At 36.2% G+C, this 24,333-nt stretch overlaps 1 protein-coding gene across 1 annotated transcript; it reads right to left on the bottom strand.

Annotated features, from left to right (window-relative positions):
* Nucleotides 1-16,241: 16,241 nt before the first annotated feature.
* Nucleotides 16,242-23,939, bottom strand: LOC121414386 (macrophage mannose receptor 1-like). Its single transcript, XM_041607546.1, has 6 exons — nucleotides 23,835-23,939; nucleotides 23,225-23,289; nucleotides 21,988-22,169; nucleotides 20,655-20,871; nucleotides 17,980-18,185; nucleotides 16,242-17,522 (listed from the first exon to the last, which is right to left on the bottom strand). Exons 2-6 carry the CDS (start codon nucleotides 23,283-23,285, stop codon nucleotides 17,280-17,282), a joined length of 909 nt encoding a protein of 302 aa, XP_041463480.1. The 5' UTR covers nucleotides 23,286-23,289; nucleotides 23,835-23,939; the 3' UTR covers nucleotides 16,242-17,279.
* Between the last annotated feature and the right edge of the window lie 394 nt (nucleotides 23,940-24,333).

Below are 24,333 nucleotides of genomic sequence, written 5' to 3'. Positions count from 1 at the left end.
TCGAGTCTTGTCAATTTGTTAGCATTAGCAAGTCAGTACTAACACTGTCGGCTACTTGAAACTGATTGATTAAATAGGAAAGAAAACGGCCAAGTGGAGAATTAGTAGGAAACGTTGGAGAAAGCAAGTCATTTATCTTTTCGCAATACCCATCAGTCATGTCAGTTGACCTTACTCTCGTAATTTTTCGGTACCCCCCCTCGGTACCCCCCCCTCCAAACAAAAAAAAAATTGAATGGATGAATATAAATCCCTGTAAATATAAATCCCTGTCACTGTTATGTTACAGACTTAAGATGGCGCCCTTAATAATAAGATCTAACTAAAAAATAAAACATTATTCAAAACAAAAAAAACAACAATCGAAATCGGGGGGGGGGGGGGGGAGATGTGGGTGGTGTTGAGTTGAAGTGAGCTTGTGTGAGTGTCTGGGGAGAGAGGGTATGGGGGTAAGGTGATTGTGTAGGGACGTTTTAGGATAATAACCTACCTCTAAGTAACCTTTAAAGTAATCTTTTATCTTTTTTTATTCTTGTAAAATTACTATGTTCAAAAGAGATTTTTTCTATTCTATTCAAGGAAAAAAGGTCATCTTTTACAAAGTATGTTTTTTTTTATTTTGTCGATTGATATGGGTTTTCCCCTTTGCTTTGACATTGTTATAGAAGAGAAATTTGGCAGTTTACCTTCATTTGTGATCATTTTAAGAATATTTGTAATCTCATTGATATTGATATATTTATTTGTTTGATTGTTTATTTATTGCATACATGCAAAGATTATTTATATGAATTGTGATTGTATAAGCTTATTGATTTGAAAGAGGAAGAAATAAAAATATTATTCAAAAAAAAAAAAAACAATCGAAAAGTATGACCCGAATAATACCAACAACTCACACATTCATAAATCACGGTGTTTTGTCATGACTGGTTAATAAACAAAAGAACTTAAAGGACAAGTCCACCCCAACAAAAACTTTACTTGAATAAAAAGAGAAAAATTCAACAAGCATAACACTGAAAATTTCATCAAAATCGGATGTAAAATAAGAAAGTTATTGCATTTTAATGTTTCGCTTCATTTCACAAAACAGTTATATGCACATCTCGGTCGGTATGCAAATGAGGAACTGATGACATCACTCACTCACTATTTCTTTTGTATTTCATTATATGAAATATGAAATATTTTTATTTTCTCATCATTGTCATGTGAAATGAAGTTTCATTCCTCCCTGAACACGTGGAATTCCATTATTTTAACATTTTGTGCTTCAGGAAAGGATATCCTAATCGTCAAATTCGTAAAAATTGAAATATTGTATAATTCAAACAATAAAAAACAAAAGAAATAGTGAGTGAGTGACATCATCGACTCTCTCATTCGGATGTAACTGGCTCGTTCATATAACTGTTTTGTTAAAAATAAGCGAAACTTTGAAATGTCATAACTTTCTTATTTTACATCTGACTTTGATGAAATTTTCAGCATTGTGCTTGTCTGATTTTTCTCTATTGATTCAAATCAACATTTTTCTGAGGTGGACTTGACCTTTAACAGCCATTCAGACATATCCCAACTGTAGCTAACTACTTATTATCAGTTGTAATAAATGTTTGTACCCATGCATAATAAATGTGACACTTAAATTAGATAACGAGTCATTAACAACTTTCAAATGACTTGAATGGGGTCAAAGTTTCGACAGTCCAGAGTATGTATTTTTCTGACAAGAAAATTAAACGTACTAATAACCTAACAACACGCGACTTTGAATGTCACGAATTAACATTTCTATTTTGACGGATTTGCTAAATGCAATGAAACATCGTTGTGGCTTGTGCTATAATCCGAGCAACATTAGGGAAGTAATAGATGCTGAGGTCGGAGGTTCGCGTCTGCATCATTTCTCTTTTCATAAATCAATCGTTTCATGAATATGTCAGTAAAATTAAGACTAATCTTAAGTTAAGAAAAACTTTAATCAAGATTATTTTGACTCCATATGATAGTTATGAAAATAAAAGTAAATTAATCTATTATAACTCCAATTAATTTGTTTGAAATGTTTTTATATAAATTGTTCGTTTATTTACGAAAACTTGATGAGACACCCTTTTGGGTAATGATTAAAGGTTTTACTCGGCGATAATGGTTTATTCAAAAAATGCAATCATAATATCCAATATAATCACGCTTCTCTCACATCAGACGTAATTATGTGAAAGTAATTATAAGATTATTGTAATACAGTGACCAAGGTGATTTTTTTTAAATATCAACATTTCCCATAGCAAAACTAGATTATAAAAAAATAAAAAGCTCGAGTATATGCACCAGTTATTAACTACATGTTGCTCTGATATTTGTGAAGTTATTGACTTAAATAACAAATTTTATTACTCACTTCTGTAAACCATTTTTCACAAAACCGCTAAAGTGATATCTAAATTTGATATTTATGTTGATATGGTCTATATTACAAGACTACACTTTTCAGAGTGTTGCATTATGGGTAATAAAACCTGGCCAAATTTGAGAAGTTGAGGACTTGAAATGGAGCTATTGAGACTGCTTGGCTTGTATTCCATGATTGCTGATGAAATCAGGCGAGACAATCACCTAATTATGCAATCACTGGGGGATGAAAGCGATGTGGATTTTCTTACAAGTTCAAGGTTTCCATCGGTGAGCCTTTAACACGGTATACAGCCGGTGCACCTGCACGCGCTGGACTATTTCACGTGATTGCATCCGGATAACATAGAATGCATGCTTTTACTGAAAGGGCGGGTTGAAGGGGGGTTGACGTACCTAGTGCGTTTGGGATGGGGTAGGAATGGGGACGAGAAATTAAAAGTAAAGTTATTGTTATATATAAGAAGAATTGTAAAAGCAATTACATTAATTTATATAGTTATTTCCCCTTTAAGGATATTTTTGAATGATTAAGAATGTTCCAGAAGGCTCTATAGTGCAGCTTTGTTACATATGAGTAATCTTTGAATAATCTGCTATGTCCCAAGAGAGACAATACAGAGTACTAAACAATAGGGATTTCTTTACAATAGATTCTTCTTGGTAGTGGAAATAAACAATAGGCTTAGCTATTTTCTTGACACATGCATGACATGTTAATTTCACTGAGGTCATTCAAGAGTCTTCCAGAATGTGATTACTCCAGAAAGGAGAATGTATTTTTTTAAAGACAATGCCAGAAGCTTCAAGAAGAGTGAATACTAGAAGCCTCTAGATTAGGCAGTTTCTTCAAGGATCCTCACATCACACCAGATCACTTCATGAGATCAGATCAGATCATATCAGATCAGAGCTAAGAGTTTCACGCCAGACTTTATTTCCAGCTGGAATATTTATCTTCTTTGGAATTATTTGCACACTACCAATGAACTGTTTGCAGTTACTTTGAGAGAGGGATTCTCAGTTCTCATCGAGATCATCAACCTGTTTTCATGAACGCTTTTCAACCCATAGATTGCTGAAATTAACTGTTAATCATCATCAACATCGTCTTCACGGACATTTCAACTCGTTCCAGTGACTCTTATTATTCATCGTGCTTCAACATCGGTTTCAACGTCGCCATCATTGGGAACTTCAAATTACATAATTTTCGCCAGCCAATTTGGATTTTTATCTGGATACTATAATTTAGAATACCGTTATTGCCAGAACTGATTTCAAGAGACGTAAGACCATTATCATTTATGATTTGTTTGTGTATATACTTAATTATTTCTTGTGATAAAAAGAGGAAAATCTAAACCTAAATTTTGCTTGTTATTTTGTTGCAGTATCGTAACATTATACAAAACAATATTAGAAGAAATAAAGGGGGAGTTAATTCTTTGGATGACGAGAATGAAGATGGCGATGAAGAAGTTTGATGAAAGACATCATCTTGCATCGTGATACACAACGTGCTAAATTCTCCAGATGATTACAGTTTCACATAATCTGTTTTTGTGTGTGGGGGGGATGGGGTGGGTCTCTTGGAAGAAGTAGATTTTTTGCATGGGACAATATCAATTATGATAATAATTTAAAGTGTTCACAAACTTCTAATTTGTCACCAGATTAAATGTGAGTCAAAAGCTGAGTCGTTGTTCTATTTAAGTCCATGTATATCTTACTCGCCATATCATTTCAGGAGCACTGATACGCTTAACATCTTCCTCGCCAATCAGTATGATGGAATCACCATGCTGAAGTTATAAAAAAATATATTACAGTGGAGATTTGTACAATCATTTTGTAATCGTTCATAACACGAACACAAATCGATTAGTTGTTGAAATTCGGGCAACAACTTTTACACGTGTTTCAGTTATATATTAAATTTTATCCGTGTTGCAGACTTTCAAATCGATATTATTTTACAATGAAATAGTCATGTCAGGATATTTATAATACTTATAAGATTCGTCTAGAAACTATGCTTTGACTAATTCTAATCAAGTTAAGTGAATATAATGTGGATTTCAATTTAGCACTAAAATTATCATAACTCAGTCTAGACTAAGGAATTTTATGAGTAATATTTGATATAGAATGAAACACAGTATGTTATATCATACAGAGTGTTTTTTTTTAGACATGCGTTAGACATATAAATTGTTATTATGCATTAGTAAACATTTCATCGTCTTACACAAGAGGTAACTAATGATCACGTGTGAAGCTAAGAATTATGCGAATCGCAATGCCTATTTTTAAGTGTTATGAAACGGATTTAAGTAAAATTGTATGACTTCCGAAGCCATATAAATATTCATATTGTTTCTCGTGTGTTATGAAGAAAATTGATATTTCTTTTAGGTTTCTTGAAAGAAGTTGTTTTAAATCGTAATATTCCGATGGTAATTTTCAGTCTAGGTTGGCATTTTTATCATGATTGATTGATTGATTGATTTTATTCGTCAAGAATATCGCATGAGATTACAATGAAATTGAAGAATACCTTGACAGGATAGCCCATGAAAGCCGAAAGGCTTATTTCCAATGGGGTCCAGTATAGTTAGTATAAAACATTACAAAAAGTATAAACAACGACAAGTACTGGAATATGGTATTAAAAAAATACATATCCATCAGTCAAATAATTTGCAAACATCTAAAGCAAACAATAATCTACCTGATATATAAAACAAGATTATATTTTAACGTACCCTAATCATAATTGCAATCGTCATAATTCCACTGTATTTGATATTACTGCTATTGCAATTCTTATGCTTACTTATCATTGTCATTATTATCATTTGTAGTGTAGTGGTGGTGGTGGTAGTAGTAGTAGTACTAGTGTAGTAGTAGTAGTAGTAGTTGTAGTAGTCGTAGTCGTAGTAGTAGTAGTAGTAGTAGTAGTGGTAGTAGTAGTAGTGGTAGTAGTAGTAATAGTATTAGTATTAGTAGTAGTATAGTAGAACAGTAGTAGTAGTAGTAGTAGTGGTAGCAGTAGTAGTAGTAGTAGTGGTAGTAGTAGTAGTGGTAGTAGTAGTAGTAGTACTAGTGAAGTAGTAGTAGTAGAAGTAGTAGTAGTAGTAGTAGTAGTAGTAGTAGTAGTAGCAGTAGTAGTAAAGTATTGATTGAGTACACAATTATGATAATTACGATTATATCTTATGTGGCTATACATATAACATAACATTCAGCAGATGTGTATAGTAATAAACTTATTGGATTAGCTTGCGCCTATGAGTGTTTTTATAATACATAAATGCTGTGGATAATATATAATAATCATAATAAAAACTACTTATATTACATTATATTGTAATAATGTAACATAAATATTATAATACCGTCTAATAGTATCGGGATTTATAGTTATTACCACATCATCGTCATCATCACAACGGCACACTTTACTTATGTTTATTATTGCTGTGTGTGTGTGGCAAACATTTTCAACAGCCAATTCATTGATTTTCTGTTGTGTCAGACGTGATTTCATATTCGGGCAAGTGCCCCAATATTTTCCCTCCTTTCACTGCTGCACTGTCTTTAAGTAGGCCACGCGTGTTATGTGGGCACATCTGCCAAGCGATGGCAGTTGCTAATATCCCAATAAAGTCTAGGGAGGGGTTGGCATTTGAATACAGATGATGAGATAATATGATGATTTGATAATCCTCGTCCAGGCATATAGTGCGATACATAAAGACGGGATGTCATGAAATGGCGATGACCTTATTGAAATCGCATTTCTATGCGTGATGTGATCAACAGCACAAGCAGATGCGTACAGCGTCAGGGAGATCGACTGAAGGCACTAAATTATATTTTTTTAAATGAAATTAACTGAACAGGAAAAAAAACAGATTTAAATTTTGATTGCAGTCTTAGCTGACTTGAGTATTATAAGGTAACTTCAGGAAAATGTTTGTCAGACGGTAGAGGCATTTCAGTGGCGTAATGAGCCAGGTATTGAAGGGCAAATCATTGCATCTGTGGCAAAAAGATCTTAAAGATTGCGAGCGAGCAAAACGAGTGAATGTTTTGAAATCTTGAAATGAAAGTGTTGTTTTGTGAAAGATTTTGAGAAAATTATATCGTAGTTAACCTTTTCTTTTCCTTTCCATTCTTTTTCCCCCTTAGGTCCCAATTTCCTTTGTCGTGGATTTTTTTTTTTTTTGGGGGGGGGCTTCGGTGCCCTAAACCTCCCATATACATGCCAGCGGGGGGGGGGGGGCGGGGGGAGGCTTATAATAAAAAGGCAAGCCACTGCATGAACTTTCGTTCATGACGTAAACTTTTAAGTATTTTATTGGATGTATAATATTATTGGTAAGCTGTAGCCAGCACACCGCCGAGCGAAATGCTCAGGTTTAGCGCTATGTAGGCCTAATGCCTTTGGTGATGAGTGGGGAAAGAGAGTGCTCATTATGATACGGTATACTATTTCGCAGATTGAGGAATCTTCATCGATGGATTTTAGTGAGGCTGATGTAAATCGATAGGATATTTTAGGGCTAAAAGTCCATGAAACGGTACATAAATCTGGAGAAAGTGATGAACCAGAACTTCTGCATCTTAACATCATACCACAGGCAATCAACGGTGCATATGGTCTCAAGACCAGACGACATTGAACATTCCGATATCGATACTCGAGACCTTTATGCACGATGGATATCGTTACATAGACGCGCCCGCGATGGATCTGTCTTTCAATACACGTTGGCAAGACAGTAAATTGCCAATTGGTCTACACCAGTTAGTCCACATTTCGTTTGGTCTTATCCGACATGGTATCATCTCACTGCGTCTACAAAACGTTTGTATATATAAATTACGAACCATTTTTTGTATAGTTGCCATTTAGCACATCCATCAGGAATGATTTCGAGTTAAGGTATGTACGGAGCCTTTAAAGTGCCATCGACTTGACGACTTGGCGAGATACTTTATCTTGCCATGTCGACATGGCGAGATATTGTGGCCCGACGCTTCATATCTTGCCATGTCGACATATAATGCTTTATAAGTCGACTTGGCAAGATGAAATATCTCGCTTAGTTGACATATAACGTTTTACAAGTCAACTTGGCAAGATAACGTATCTCGCCATGTCGACATGTAATTTTTTATAAGTCGACTTGGCGAGATAACGTATCTCGCCATGTCGACTTAATAAGGTTATGTCGACATGGCAAGATAAAGTATCTCTCCAAGTCGTCGAGTCGATGGCACTTTAAAGGCTCCGTAGCTGGGTATGGCATACCCACTTGGCCTACCACCATTTAGCAGTTTAGTCTACATATTTATAAATTAAATGATTCTGAATCAATCTTTCATTTGACAAAGTACAAATAACGTAGTAGACGAAGTGTAAATTTGACAATCTGGACACTATATAGAGTAAAAGAGAATTGCGCTAAGTGTAGTGGATACCAAATGGGATAATCATAATGCGGTATCAGATTATCTGAGAATAACATATATATTACATGTATATTTATCTATGATTTTATTTCAACGGCATTTACTATACCATTTATGATTATTTTATTCCATATAAGCAGATTATTTCTATTATATATATATATATATGTATATATATATATATATATATATATATATATATATATATATATATATATATATATATATATTTGATCCAGCTGAGGCATGGCGGCTTGTCATTGTTCTAAACCCACCTTCACCCGACAAAGGAAATTATAATTGGTATAGTGTCGAAAATCTGTCTATCTGACGGTCAATCGGATTGGGTTCGGCCTAGCCACTAACCCGTCTCTGTGGTCTAGTGGTTAAGGCACCGGCGTTCAAAGCTGGGGCCCGGGTTCGATTCCCGGCAGTTTTCGGCATTACCAATTTTTCCAAAGGGTAGATAGCTCTGGGGAACTTTGATTTAAGCTACGCCTACCATTGTTCTCTTCATCCATTTCTTTACAATATTTAAATAAAAAAGAGTTGCCAAAAGCTGTTGTACATGTATAACTTTACACAATTATATATATATATTGTTATATATAAGAATTGTAAGAGCAATTACATTCATTTGTTTTATTTGTTTTTACAATGCCATTGATACCATATTATATTAAAATCAACGTTATCGTATTGTATACAGGATAGTTTTCCCATTTCATCAATAAAAAAAATGAATACAATACCAGTCACCATTCTTTCGAATCACTATTGCCTGTTTCGGCTGGATTTTGGCTGAGGCAGGTAGTGATAAGTCTGGGAATTGTGACTGGTAGTGTATGTTATCTTTGAACAATTTTGTATTTGTAATAATTCTAATTTTAAATGTTATTGAACTCAATCATTACAGAACCCAATGTTACTTTTTTATCTATTATGTATGTATTGTTATTTTTATGTTAACAGGACCAGGCTGAAAAACAGTTAATCTGAGCCTGCTATCCTGTATAAAGATATTTTAATAAATAAATAAATAAATAAATAAATAAATTTCCTCTGAAAATATTCATAGCATAGAAGAATGATTAAGAATATTCCAGAATGTATCAGCAGAGCTTTGTTAGGCATGTTACTTAATAGGCTGAATAATCTTTGTTATTTCTGGAATGTAGACAATAGAGTCTGCATGCAGTGAAAAGAAGAATAGGATTAGCTCCGGGATTATCTATGTTGTTTACATTGTTAATATCACTGAGGTCATTCAAGAAGCTTTCAGAATAGTGAATAATTTGTATATAAGCTGGCAGTTCCTTCAAGGACATCATCATATCAGATCAGAACTCAGAGTTTCACGCCAGACTATATGTCAGAGCATATTTTATTTCCAACGTTTATCATGTTTATCTTCTGTGGAATTATTTGCACGCCATCAATCAACTGTTTGCAGTTATTTTGAGAGAGGAATTCTCAGTTCTCATCGAGATCATCAACCTGTTTTAACGAACGCTTTACAACCCATGGATTGCTGAAATTGACTGTTTAATCATCATCAACATCGTGTTCACAGACATTTCATCTCGTTACGGTGACTCTTGTCATTCATCGTGCTTCAACATCAATTTCATCATCGCCGTCATTTTTGAACTTTAATTTAGGGAATCTTCGCCAACCATCTAGGATTTTATTTGGATCTAATATCATAATCTTGGATTTAACATATAAGGGCTACTATCGTTACCTGCAATGAGCCGGCTGCATGTTGCGATGTCAGGGTATGAATTGAAACTGAAAAGGGTTTTTACTCCCGAAAAGACCCTGCAATGTCTCCAATACACGCGCACAAAGGTACTATCACTTCCAATGCTGACAAAATTTCGTTCAAAAATATGTCAGGGAATTTTCCTCTCTTCAGTATATAAGGAGGGAGGACCATAACAAGGCCACAAAATGAGGGCATTTTCCTTGGACCCGCGCTTGGCTGTATCATGCTAATACAGCATCGTGATTCTCAAACATTTCTGATAGTATTATTTTCATGGGCCGTTTTGTATCACATACATCCATATACACCTATCGAGACAGAAATGAGATTTAGGTCTAAAGTATCGATATCAGATCGAACTTCAGACTGACGATGTCGTTAAAGTGCAAGTCAACCACAGAAAATGCCGATTTGAATCAACAGAGAAAAATCAGACAAGCATAATGCTAAAAATTTCATCAAAATCGGATGTAAAATAAGGAAGTTTCGCAATTTTTTTTTACAAAATAGTTATATGCACAATTTAGTAGCATTCAATGAGGGAATCGATGATGTTCCTCACTCACTATTTCTTTGGTTTTTTTTTTATTGCTTGAATGGTACAATATGTCATTTTTTTTACAGATTTGACCAAGGACCAACTTGACTGAACCGAATAGAATGTTAATCAATGGTCATTCCACATGTTCAGGGAAAAATAAAACTTTGTTTCACAGGACAAAGAGGAGAAAATTATATTTTATATGTCATATAATAAAATACAAAGAAATAGTGAGTGAGTGATGTCATCAGTTCCCTCATTTGCATGATAACCAGGATGTGTTTATAACTGTTTTGTGAAATTAAGCGAAACTTAAAAATGTCATAGCCTTTCTTATTTTACATCCGATTTTGATGAAATTTTCAGTGTTATGCCTTTTGGGTTTTTCTCTTTTTATTCAAATCAACTTTTTGTTTGGGTGGACTTGTCCTCTAATCGTATGAAATCAATTGGCGTAATGGCAGTGGATAAACACTGGTAAAAAAACATGGTTCCTCCATGGTGGTGGTGTTATGAACGAGATCACGCTAATTTTCTTTGACCCTTTGCTCGATACCGCCGATAAGTTATGCACTCATCTCTGCGCAAATGATCGAAACATAATCAAATATTGATTATTTTTTTGTAAGCATTGTCATTTTATCGACCCTGTTAAAAAAATGAGAACCTGTCTGGTGCCCTATTTATAACACAAACCATTCAGGAGCTTCACAATTTACACAATTTAACTGATACATGAATGAATTCGAAACTGATACGGGCTTCCGAAAATCACTGGAGAAGAACGGTGCGCCCCATGGTAGTTCAAAGACAAGCGGAATGTTACGAACCATCATACGCATGAATGCGTACTGCATAAATTGCCCAAGTTGTAGCTCATTCCTAAGACCCCCCCCCCCTTTCTCTAAATTACCTAAATTCATTTATGACTTCGGTATCTACTCACCTTGTGCTACTATACATGCTTTCACCATGGACCTACCATGGCTTTCACAGAGCTCGAGCCTCCCTTATATTGATGAAATTTCTCCGCCGGGAAATTCGCTGGGTATATTTAGAAGTTAGTCGACCCACTACCAGACAGAATAAAGGAGGCGCACAATATTCCTTAAGCTGGCATCATTGTTATGATCCGAAAAAATATCCGAGGGCAAGAAAATGTGAACTATCCCCAGATCCAGCGAAGCACGGTTTTAAGCATGCTCGTGGAGCGCAGACGGTGGGTTAGTGAGAGCGATGGCGGGAAAAGGGAAGATGACATTTTCTTCTTGAAAACCGACCGTGTTTCTTTGCGACACGTGATTCCGTTAAGGGTGTTCGAAGACAGGGGAATTAGCGCGCATTAGGTTCAATCGCCTGCTGGCAGTACAAACACACGCTGAGAAAAAAAAAACGCCATGCAACCATCAGATTCTGATGATATTTTGCCATGCATGCGCGCCTCTGGTATACACAATGTATGGTATCTGAGGCAAGAGCTATTTGAAAAGATATGGATAGAAAATATTGGCCTACATCAAGTGGTTGTGAATGAAAAGAAGGAGTCTCCCAACGAAATGAAAAATAGAAATTAACCAACCTTTTTAAAGTAAAAGAATTTACTAGAAAAGGGAACGAAGTACAAAGAGGATGAACAGATAAGGAGGCCTTACGTAATGAGCACAGGGAGGGATGGGGACATGAAACAATGCTAAATGAATATGAGGAATACGAGGAAGGAAAAGACTAGAAGGAGTATACGCAGAAGAAGATGTATAACAATACTGATAATGATGATAATGATAAAAAGAAGAAGACAGAATAAAAACAAGAAAAATACATGTAAAGAGAATTCAAGGAGAGAGGCAATGAAGGATAGAGAAAATTAATACATAATCATTTATGAGACATCGTTCACCTAGCTGCCTATTTAAATGGTGCACTGCATGTTATCCTGGCTTTCGTTGCTGCCGGTACCAATTTAATCCACCTTGGTGGATGGAACGATATTACGGGCCATGGCTGGGAATCGAACCAGTGACCCTCTCTTTCATAGAGGAGAGTCAGTCCCACCAGACCACAACGCTCCAAAGAATAGAATAAGATTTACTAATACGAACTGCTATAAAATGTAGAGACGGAGAGATGAAGGTGCTGAAAGGTAGGAGGGACATTAGACGAGAGGTTATATAAAAAAAGGAAAGAATTACGTGAATACAGAGACAGCCATAAGGGCACAACGAGTCAAGATACACTACCCGTATACGCCATACCTCTCGCAAGGCCCCGGGCTTTCACCATGCTCAGTATAATGGATCTCAACATCATTCATCCTAGCTTTACCTTGCAGCTCAGTGTCGGTAAACTTTTCACACAGGGGTGGCGCCACGGGGTCAGGGGCTATCACCCCTATGATTTTCGAGCAATAGAATGGGAAGAAGAGAAAAGTAAGATAGAAGAAGAAAAAAAGTGAAATTGAAAAAGATACGGCCATGTTTTGGAAGACAATTTAATTTAGAAAACATTACGTCATACATTCATATGACATAGGTTGTCTCCCACCCCACCCCCTTTTTCTCCTTTTCCATTCTAAAAAAATACATTGGCATCACTCCTAATTTATAGAATTGTAAGGGTCTGATAATCCAACTGAAATGACAAATCGAGATGTTAAAAAAAAGATCCGATCCAATGGTCATTCAAACTATACAGCGCCTTTTTCTTTCGATTACAAAGCGCTGCACTCTCACAACGTACTTCATGTTGGGGTTACTAAAAATAATTTACCACCTCATATCAGCAAAATAAATGGGATTTAATGGCTTTCTTGTTGGATAAGGAGACGATGATAAGAATCCTAAAGACCCATCGCCCCACCCTGGTCAAAATCATTTTGCTCATCGAAACATTCCTTGCCCCCCCCCCACATCTTGCACTTTCAATCGCTTGCCCTCTTCTACCCATTACCGGCTATGCTACAAGGCAGAAATGATCTGCCACGAATTGTATTCCTTAAAGAGATTGTATTGCTCCAGTTTGGGCAATCGAGCGGATATTCTACCCCAACGACGCCAATTGGATGAGAGAGAGGGAGACAGAGAGAGAGAGGGGGGGGGGGGGGTGGGAGGAGAAAATGATCTTGAAGGTGATGTTGTACATTTGACGGGGAGGGGGGGGGGTTGTTGGGAGAGAGGCTTGCCATGATCGGCGCCACCGGAGGGCAGGGGGCACCCCCCCCCTTATTAAGGAGTTTAGAGTAGAGTTTGAGGATCTAAGGAAGATCGTCGAGTGTTTGAAAGATTCTCTATTATTTTGCAAGATCTCTTTTCAAATATTAAAACTTTTCAAGATATTTAGCCAAGTTTCAAGACAATACGTCTTTGATACTATCCAGGGTTTGCAATAAAATGAAAAGAAATGTCACATTCATCTTTTTTTAAACAAATGGCTTTCCAGTTTTCCTGTGAATCTTGCGGCATCACACATCATGCACTATCCAAGACTACAGTGCACCTATGTATTATATTCCACACCTGTAAGAATGGGAAGCTGTGTGAATTAATTCACTGTTCGTTGCGACTCCATTCTTAAATCATTTTGGCTGAATGCAGATTAATTCGTGCACTTCAGAATTCACTCAAGTTTTCCGACTTTACTTTAGAAAGAGAATAAAAATCCAAAGTAAAACTTGATCGGCACTTATCCTGCTTGCCATAAGTCTGTTTACAAAAAACATTCACAAGCATTAAAATCGTTGTTATCGGTGTTAAAGCACGTTTCAATTATTTTGGGGATTTGAAAGATTCCATCGATATACACTAAACCTTTTCAAGTAATAGAATGATATCTCTAAGTGATAAGATTAAGATAGTGTTAAGTGTGTTTTTAGAAACTGCTGGAAGTTATCTGGAGGACGAAATAGGTGGTTCCATGTCCGGCGTTTGCTTGAGAATTTTTGTCACTATAGATTGAGACAAGACGACTCTTTCGAATAGGCTGCTGTACAAAATTCGATAGTCTAGGGAGGGGGATGCTCCCATCACCCCTCCTCTACCCATGAGATTGCCATTAATGCGTGAAATTCTATGATAAGTCAATTACTCACCCAAAATAGCGTTCCATAATCCATATTAAAAACGTTTCAATTTCATTGCAATAATTTGATTTCACAAATAACAAAATCCTCAGTGCAGAACAGCATACGATGGTAATTAAAATCACCACTGGGTCCAAATCATGAGTAGGATTGGTAAAACTATATGTTCAATGTGCTCTTGCACAATTATGAGGTCAATGAAGTACGTGCATTACACTGTCACGTTCTTTATCTTCTCATATCACAAAGTCACAAAGTACAGTATGTGCCAATAATAAGGGCACTTTGCGCCTTCAATGTCACAAAATAAAGTTTGCTTCGATCAAAACCACGATGCAGTAGTTACCGTAACTTAAAGGAGAATGAAACCTTTTGGAACAAGATAGCTTGTGTGAAAACAGAAAAATCAAAGAAACAGATCAACAAGAGTTTGAGAGAAATCAGACAAATAATGAGAAAGTTATGATCATTTGAATATTGCGATCACTAATGCTATAAAGGTCCTCAAATTGGCAATGCAACAAAGATGTGTGATGTCACTTGTGAACAACTCTCCCCATTACCTTAGTATATATTTCAATTTTAAATGCCTCTTCTATCACATCTATCAGTAGATCATGTGTTCTTTCTAAAAGAGGGCATGTAATACAGATATTTAAAGAATACATCATGGATAAAGTTTGTATCACCATAAGAAAAAGCAAAAAGAGACATTTTGAGGGTATTTTATAGTCCATCAAAGGGAAAGTTGTTCCCATGCGACATCACACATCCTTGTCGCGTTGCCAATGGGAGGATCTCCATAGCATTAGTGATTGCAATATTCAAATGCTCATAACTTTCGACGAAATGCATTTTTTGTCCGATTTTTCTCAAACTTTCTTTGTTCTTATTCTTTGATTTTTCTGCTTCGACACAAGCCTACTTGTTCCAAAGGTTTCATTTCCCTTTAGACTACTGTTTAACGGGCGTCTACGACAAAAGGGTTTGGGTGCCCCCAGACACGTTGCGTAATTACATATATCGTTCATTTGGCGCCTTTCATATAGTTTGTAACATGCATTTCGTCTAGAGAAGTATTTGCATTGGATTTATACGGTATACTTCTCATTTCGTCAAAAACACTTTCCCTATTCACTTTACACGTAGGCCAACATACTACAAAGTTTTGTCATACCTTTAACCTACCCACCACCTCACCAACCCACCCTCCCCTCCTTGGATAAATACCCAACTACTGATAGCACGACTGTCGTCACAAAGTCGGGTGCATTGTTTTATGAACAAAGGTGCGTTAACGTACATATGATGATAGCTAATATCTATATCTGCTACCCTTATCAGTCGATATCTAGTTCAAATATTAGAATTAGTTATATTTCCTTACAGTTTTGTTCCTACAAGGTGTTAGTTTATTTTTTATATAATGCATTCTGTCTGGACGAGTTATTTCTCGGGGAGTGCCCCCATGACCCACTCCAAGAAAAATGTGAAAAATCAAATTCCTGTGCCCCCATATTGCATCTCCCCCCTCTCTCTCACTTTCTTTCTTTCGTTTTTTTTTATTTGGAAGAGATGGGAGGACGGAGAGAAGGGATAGAAAGAACTGAGCAGGGAAATATTTGAAAGGAAGTAGGATTAATATTATGTCCCCACCTGTTCGGCGATATGGGATATAGGCGCCAAAATAATATTTAAAAAAAACATGGGATTGACGGAGTTTCATGGAAAACGCAATTTTCAGGCAAAAAAAAGAGAGAATGTAGAACAAAAAAAGCAGAAAATCACAGATATCAAAATTTTCGAAATATTTAACACAAATATTTTCTCTGTATCCTACGCCACTCCCGATACTGGCAACCAAACCTCACGCACATGCCTCTTCAACAAATCCACACTCACCATGCTCACAGAAACACATTTTCTCTCAGAAAATATACATCTGATCGATATTAATACAAATCATAACTACATTTTATTACAAACTTTTAGCACTGAAAGGCAACAATTATTTCATTATAGTAAAAAATGTCATATCATACCATTATCATTAGAAACAGATTTTGAAGACAGAAAAGGGGCAACTAAATCGCGGATGGTAATACTTTATGACCTATATGTTGACTGTTGCAGGAATATAGATCAACTCTATCTTCAAAACGCTCTATAAGAGTGACACATTGCTATTTGCGGTCTCAACGAATCATTAGTATGTTTTTGTGCGCGACGCATAACTAATTAACAAAAAAATAGTTAATTTATTGAAAATGTGAGTCATATCACAATGAACATCTGGGAGGTCTTTGTCGAAAATTGGTGAACCGGTAAAGCAGTTTCGACCTAAGTTTCTAAGCTGAAGAACAATTGCGAATATGTCGTTTGTCCAGAAGCTAGAAGGAAACTGCAGTTTTGATTCACCAATTTTCTACAAAGACTTCTTGGTTGTTCGATTTTTCATGAAATTGAAAGGCACTTGAAAATAATTGTATGTGTTCTTGGAAGAGTTGTGCGTCACGGTGCAGAAACTCCCTTCTAATATGTTAATCTTGGTAGATTTCTTTTATCATAATAGTCTTCATGCAAGCGTGAGAAGAGTGTAAACAGCATGGGTTTCATCTATCGTATTTAAATAACATGGGGGGCACAGGGGGTACATGCCCCACTTTTGAGAAGCAAAATTAAATTTGTAATGTAAAATTGCCATTAAACAGAGGTGTGCAACCTCTTTTGAAATTGAAGACCTTTCTTTTATTTTTTTTGCTAGTCAATTTTTTTGGGTACGAAATATCATTAATTTGTGGTTAAAAACCTTGTTTGGGGGAGCTTGTCAAATTTTACCTCCGAAAAATTTGACCCCCCCCCCCCTTTGAAAAATCCTGGATAATACACAATATAGAGGACGTTAGTACGAATTATACGCACCAGGTATCTCTTCACATGATTGCATTTATAACGCTATCATAATCATTTGACTTTTTTATTACGATCATTTAGAAGCTTGGTTTCTTTAGCTCACAGACGTAGCTCTGGTCCTGGTTGCACCCGTAGTCGTTCCATCCCACGGCGTTCTTCTGGATGGTACACACGCGATCGTTGTCCTTGTCGAAGTTGGGTTCGCCCGACTTCCAGAAATCGTGCACCATCGGTTGGCCGTCGGTGAAGAAGTAGTCGCGAATCAGAACTTCGCCGCTGTTGTGGTGCGCCGCGGAAGCGCCGTTGGCATCTGGGTCAACCTGGAAATGTGAGCAACGACATTAATTGCAACAATAGTCAATAAATCTGTATAATGACAGAAAAAAAAAATCCCATAATGATAATGAAACGTTTTTGTATAGCGCAAAATACATAAGCAAAGTTGCATGTCTCTAAGCGCTTTTTACAAAAGGAGTGGAGATGGAAGGGGCTTCTCATTGCCCGCAAGATGCAGACTTTGAGTGTTGTGGCCCAGTAGATAAGTGTAAGGTCTGGGGTTCAAATCCTACTGCAGCACTCGCGTCCTTTGACAATGAGTTTCATGCTCTATTCCAGTTCCAGAGCACCCCCATTTGCAGAGGGCCATCTACTTCTTATTAGAGCCCCTCATTTCATAGCAACTTCGGTTCCCAAGGGTACGGTTTAAGATTTCAGGGCCATACACCCCACCCTTTCATATTCCGAACCCCCCCCCCGCGGTTGTATCTTCTTCCTTACATCTCCAATAAGACCAATCCAGTCTGCGCAGCTCCCTCCTATGAACGACTCCAGGAAGGTCTGTTCGTCATGGTCGTCGATCTTGACCAGGCTGCAGTCCGGGTGGATGGTCTGACAGTGGGTCTGGGCATCGAACTGATGGGCCTTGGGGGATGCGATCCGCTGGTAGCAGGAGTCGCCGTACTCCGCCCAGCCGTCCGGGCAACCTGGAGGTTGCAGGAAAGAGCAAGGTTAGAAGATCTAGGGTAGTGTTTTATAAAGCGACTCCTTAAAGGGGAAGTTCACCCTGAAGAAAACTTTGTTGCAAAAATAGCAGAAAAAATAGTAAAAAATATTGGTGAAGGTTTGAGGAAAATCCGTTAAAGAGTAAGAAAGTTATTAGAGCTAAAAGTTTTGGATTTGTGACGTCATGAACGAGCAGCTGCCCCATGTGATATGTAATATAAAATGCATGAATTTCAAATTTTGCATGGTTCCTGATGACTTAATTTTGTTTTCTATTCATGATTGGGTGTGAAATGATTTGTCTATTGATATACAAAAGGTACAGTGAAAACCATTTTCAATTTTCTTAGAAAATGACATTTCATTGATTTTTTACCATTCGCTATGTAGGAATGCTGCTCGCATATGATGTCACAAATCAAATAATTGAAATTCTAATAACTTTTTAATTATTTGATGAATTTTTCTCAAACCTTCGGCAATATTTTTTATGATTTTTTTTCTGCTATTTTTACAATAAAGTTTTTGTCAGGATGAACTTCCCCTTTAAGTTAGGCACGACTTGTTGTTAGGTGCTAGGTCAGTTACAAAGGGATCATCATCCGGGTTACCAGCTCCTATTTCAATAGCTTTAAAACTGTAAGATTACAAATTTGTAATTGTTATAACAAATTTTATGAAACGAGTCCCATAAATGGTTTCTTTTAAGGGGCCATTATTTTGTAAGCTACATCGAATATTGGTGCATTTCATACTGTAAAATCAAGGTCGTTTACCATAAATGTCGTTATTCATAATCCATTAAGTAAAAATAGGGATCTATCAAATTCACGACACAGTCACTATTTACAAGAATCACTTTTCATAATCTAGAAAGAGGTCTTTATGGATGAACACAGATAAGTGGGTTGTATTGCAGCTTTCCAGAAGAATAACGCGGTACCTTATTAGATTCTTTAAAATCTTACATTTTGCAATTCATCGGAAAGTTACTGCCATACGACAAATCATTGCAATGAAATAAAATTCGGGAGTTATAATTATTGAGACGTTGAGGGTGATATTGCAAAAACGGACAAGATAGAGATTGTATGCGACTCTCTCAAAATATCATCTACACCTTATTTAAATCAATAGTACAATCTGGAATAAAATCAGTTGTAATGAATGTGTGAGTGAATATGTTATATACATGAACTAATATTGTACGAATTTTCAATTTTTCTTACAGTCATTGTGGATCTATTATCAATTACTTTTAAAGGATAACTTTGCTGATATATTTGAAATAGCAACGGATTTCCTGCTTTGCTTTTTTATACTGTATTCAAAGCTCACAATAGCAAGGTATTTAAAAAAACAAATGAACTAGATGACAGGTCATGTCCCGTCAGATTTTTCGACTATTTGATGGCAAACTGAAGATCAAATTGGTTGCAACATATACCCCTTTTTATTAATTTCAATTTTTATTGAGAATGAAATAACCATTCGCACCTAATTATATTTATCCAATCTCCCACCTGGTCTCCCCGCCCTTAAATGGTTACTCCGGGATGAAAATATTTGTATCTAAATAAATAGAGTTAAATTCACAGAGCAAAATACTTAAAATTTCATCAAAATTTCAACAAATAACAAAGTTATTGAATTCTCAAATTGTTATATGCACGACATGAATTATTCATTAGGTTGGCTGATGATGTCACATCCCCACTTTCCTTTTTCTTATGTTACTGCATGAAATCATAGCGATTTCACATTTTCATACATGTGTAAATAATGTGTCTCCTTTACTATGAAATAACTTGCAGCAATATTAATGAATATGTAATGCACTAAATCAGTTGTCAATCCAATTTGTTCGGTTCTTGGTAGAAAAAAATTGAATGAACCTTATTTCATATCATAAAATACAAAAGAACAAGTGGAGATATGACATCAATTTGCTCAGTTAACATTCATAAAGACATGCCTAGAACTGTTTCACCGGAACAATACAAATCTTTAAAATGCCATACCTTTGTTTTCCTTGTCCGATTTTGATAAAAATTTCAGTGTCTTTTTGTCTGATTTTTCTTTTTCTGTTTAAATCATATTGCCTTAATAATAATAATAATAATAATAACAATTGGCATTCATATAGTGCTTTATCAATCTACGACTGCTCAAAGCTCTTCACAATTATTATTACCCGGTCTCTGGATTCATAGCATTTCAAGCAGCCTGTTAGGCGAACACTTGCTAAAGCAAACACAATGACGGTTGTTTCCTACCGGTACCCAATTAGCACCTGGGTGAGAGTGGCAAAGTGTGGATTGACGCCCTGCCGAAGGAAGTTAGGTCATCATGGGATTCGAACACACGACCCTCTGATTACAAGTGGCGAGAGTCAGAACCGCAACACCACGGAGCATCCCTTTAACTAACTAAGATCATTATCATCTTACCGAAATGTTCAATCTCACAGATGAAGCTGTACTTTAAATTACACTTGGCGTCGTTCCATTTCTTATCGTTGCCATGGGGAAACATGACGCAATCTTCGTCACCATGATTGTTGGGTTCGTTGGCGGACCAAAGGGGTCCCAGCTCGGGACGGAGTCGCCTCATGTCCGTGAAGAACCACTGCCCCTCTCGATACTTGTCGTTTAGACCGATCCAGAACTACAAAAATATTCAAATTTACATAAAAATCAATGATGATAATAAACGAAATTTTGGGGTTCGCTGGCAGACTATTAATAGAGGTCCCATCCCTGCTGGGCCGGAGCCACCTCGTATCAGTGAAGAACTCGCGATAATTGTCATTTAGACCGACTCAGAACTAAAAACATATTCAATTAGCATTAGAAGTAACTAATAATGATGACGATATTATGTCGGTGAAAAAGTCCCCCTCGTAAAACTTATCATTTAGACCAATCCAGAACTACCAAAAAAATTACATAAAAACATATCGTTAAAAATATGATAATGAGCAAAACTTGGGGTTCGTTGGGAGAGATCCGTCTCATGTCCATGAAGAACCACATCCCCTCGAGATACTTGTCATATTTAATTTTCATTGGACTTTCTTTTGCTAATTTGTGACTCTGTATTAAGAAACCGACATTTTGTGAGGAACGATATCTTTTTGATAATTGACATGTGCGTATTACAGATTATTGCAGCCGAGCCTGCGTCAAAATATTATTTATGTTCTGAGCGGAATTTGTGCAATACCCCTGTAAAGTTTGATCAGTTTCTTTGGAACCTAGTTTAGTTTATAATGGTGATAATAAAAAATATTCTGGGTTCGTATAAGCAAACCAGGGGGGGGGGGTACTAGCTGAGCCGTCTCGTGTCCGTGAAGAATAAATGATCCTCGTGGCACTTGTTATTTTATTAGGCTGATCCAGTACTATAGAAATATTCAAATTACATGAATATTATATGAATATTATTTGATAATGTTCGCAACAATTTATGTTCATTGACATTTGCAAAACAAAGGGGTTCTCGGCTCGGTGTCTCATGTCCATGATTTTATAGCACTCCCGTATACATGGTATACAATGTCTCGTATTTAACGTGAGGAAATACCACACAAACTAAATGATTTTAAGATAAAGCACTATTTTGATCTTCCCTAAATTGTTCAAATGAGAATAGTTTTGTACTGCCCAATTACCGACAAACTAGTAAATTCAAGAGATTCCATCCATTCCACCCTGCACTTTTACTATAATTCATATTAATCAAAACTAGTGGAAGGGGCTGTTTTTTCAGGATTTTTCTCACCGGTCCTTTTTCTCCTGCCACCAGATTTTCAACAAAGGTCTGCTCCGCCCTGGTGTCTATGGAAACAAGATGGCCGCCAAGAGCCAGACATTCGCGCTCACCATCATCCCACGTGACGTCACATGACCGGAAGTAGTAACAGGAGAACCCGTGTCTTACCCAGTCTTCGGGGCATGTCACATCTAAGATTAATGTAATGAAAAGCAAGTTCAACTGCTTTAAGAAATCATATTCAAGGTAAATATGAAAGGGCGGCGATTCAGGAGGGGGGGGGGGGAGCACCAAGGGCGTGACCACACCTATGAGCACACCCTTAACCCCACCCTGACCACATCGATGACCACACCCATAGACCTAGATGTTTTTCCATGGAACAAATAATAGATTATTTAAGAGGACATGGAAAAAAAATCAAGAAAAAACATGAATATCAATAATGGGAACTGTACGGTGGGATGATATGATATTTATTTTTTTCATATAACACAGAAAGGAAAATGGAATCGGCTTGCTTCTTCCCACTTAAAGGTCAAGTCTACCCCATAAAAATGTTGATTTGAATAAAAAGAGAAAAATCAAACTAGCGAAACGCTGAAAATTTCATCAAAATCGGTACTAAAATAAGAAAGTTATGACATTTTATAGTTTTGCTTTTTTTCACAAAAAAGTGATATGCACAACTCAAATGAGACAGTCGTTGATATCCCTCGCTCACTATTTCTTTTGGTTTTTATTGTTTAAATTCAATTGAATATAATATTGAATATAATATTTGATTTTTTATAGATTTGACAATAAGCACCAGTGCTTATTCCACATGTTCAAGGAGGAATTAATCGTTATTTCACTTGACAATGAGGAGAAAAATTGAATATTCTTTATTTCATATAATAAAATACAAACGAAATAGTGAATGGATGACGTCATCAGTATCCTCATTTGCATACCCACCAATATATGCATATAACTGTTTTGTGAAATTAAGCAAAACTTTAAAATGTCATAACTTTCTCATTTTACATCCGATTTTGATAAAATTTTCAGTGTTATGGTTGTTGGATTTTTCTCTTTCATTTCAAATCAACTTTTTGTTGAGGTGGACTTGTCCTTTACATATCTAGGACCTGCCCCTGGAAACGGAAAATAATACGGTCTTTATACATTGATCATTCAGTGGTATATCCAATTTGTTAGAACTTTGAAGAAGAATGTCCACACTGAGGATCGGTATACTTACATGCTGAAGATGAACTAATAAGCGCCAAAAGGCTCAAGATAAAAATATTCAGTCTCGTCATTTTACTGCCAAAAGAAAAAGAAGTGCAAAACCGATGAATCGAGACAACCAAAAACATCAAAATGTTCACATCACTCCTTGAATTGATATCTATAAAAAATGAATAAATCAATTATAAAAAATCACTTCTACCAAGTTATTCTCCGGGTATTGTCATTTTAATTATTGCGATAGTCGATCATGGTTGTACATTAAATAAACCTTGCTTGAATGTCTTCCTCCCACCCTTAACACTAGTATGTCTATTCATGTACGGGGAATTAATAACTGGAAGTTGAATCGGATCATAAATAATTCAAGTTAATGAATGTAAAATTAAGGGAAGAGAAATTGGTAAAATTCATAAAATGGATGAAAATACAGCATCTTGTGTCTTTGTTAAGCGGAACCAGGACTGTGTACAATTTTTCTCAACTTGTTGTGACCCAATCACATTCCATTAAAATCTTTGTAAAATTGCTCGTATAAATTATCATATTAAAAATATATACTTTATGTTTATTTTTTTTTCTGAATAAATATCACATGGAAATGAAATTCGATGACTTACCTAAACCTCTTTTCTTCCCAACACAGGAGCTGAAAATATAGATAACCGAACTCCAAGTTCTCTAGCTCAGCAATGACGGCCTTCTCTAATGTCTGATGTGGATCCAATCTCCTCACGGTAGCAAGATTTCAAGAATAAAATGTTTGTCTTGTCTATGTACTAACTAGATAATTAGAGGTTTATCTTGAGCTTAACTGCAGAGAAACAGCTACAGCTATGTGTTTCCAGGGAGATCGAGGAGACATTGTCAACAGAAGTGCACTTAAGTGGAATGTTTCTTGGTGGTTTGGTAAATAAAGGAATGATTTCTTGGTGATCTTGTAAATTGTCAACAAATGAAGTTAGAATTAGTTATAATCTTGAGTTATTCTAATGGCCTTTTATTAACTGAAACATGATTATGACGTTTCTTGATTACGTAAATGTATTTCCAAACATCCAACATAGCCACGCACTTCTTTTCCTGATTTTCTTAGTCTCAGTGAAGTGCAATAAAGAA

The sequence above is a fragment of the Lytechinus variegatus genome, chromosome 1 (assembly GCF_018143015.1).
Source record: "Lytechinus variegatus isolate NC3 chromosome 1, Lvar_3.0, whole genome shotgun sequence".
Classification (NCBI taxonomy): Eukaryota; Metazoa; Echinodermata; class Echinoidea; order Temnopleuroida; family Toxopneustidae; genus Lytechinus; species Lytechinus variegatus.
This window is presented reverse-complemented; position numbering and strand designations above follow the sequence as displayed.

Coding starts and splice junctions, on each gene's coding strand:
- LOC121414386 (XM_041607546.1), bottom strand. CDS start 23,285: ATGACGAGACTGAATATTTTTATCTTGAGCCTTTTGGCGCTTATTAGT. Junction 22,170..23,224: donor TATTAGTTCATCTTCAGCAT/GTAAGTATACCG, acceptor CATTAATCTTAG/ATGTGACATGCCCCGAAGAC. Junction 18,186..20,654: donor CTGTGAGATTGAACATTTCG/GTAAGATGATAA, acceptor TGCAACCTCCAG/GTTGCCCGGACGGCTGGGCG.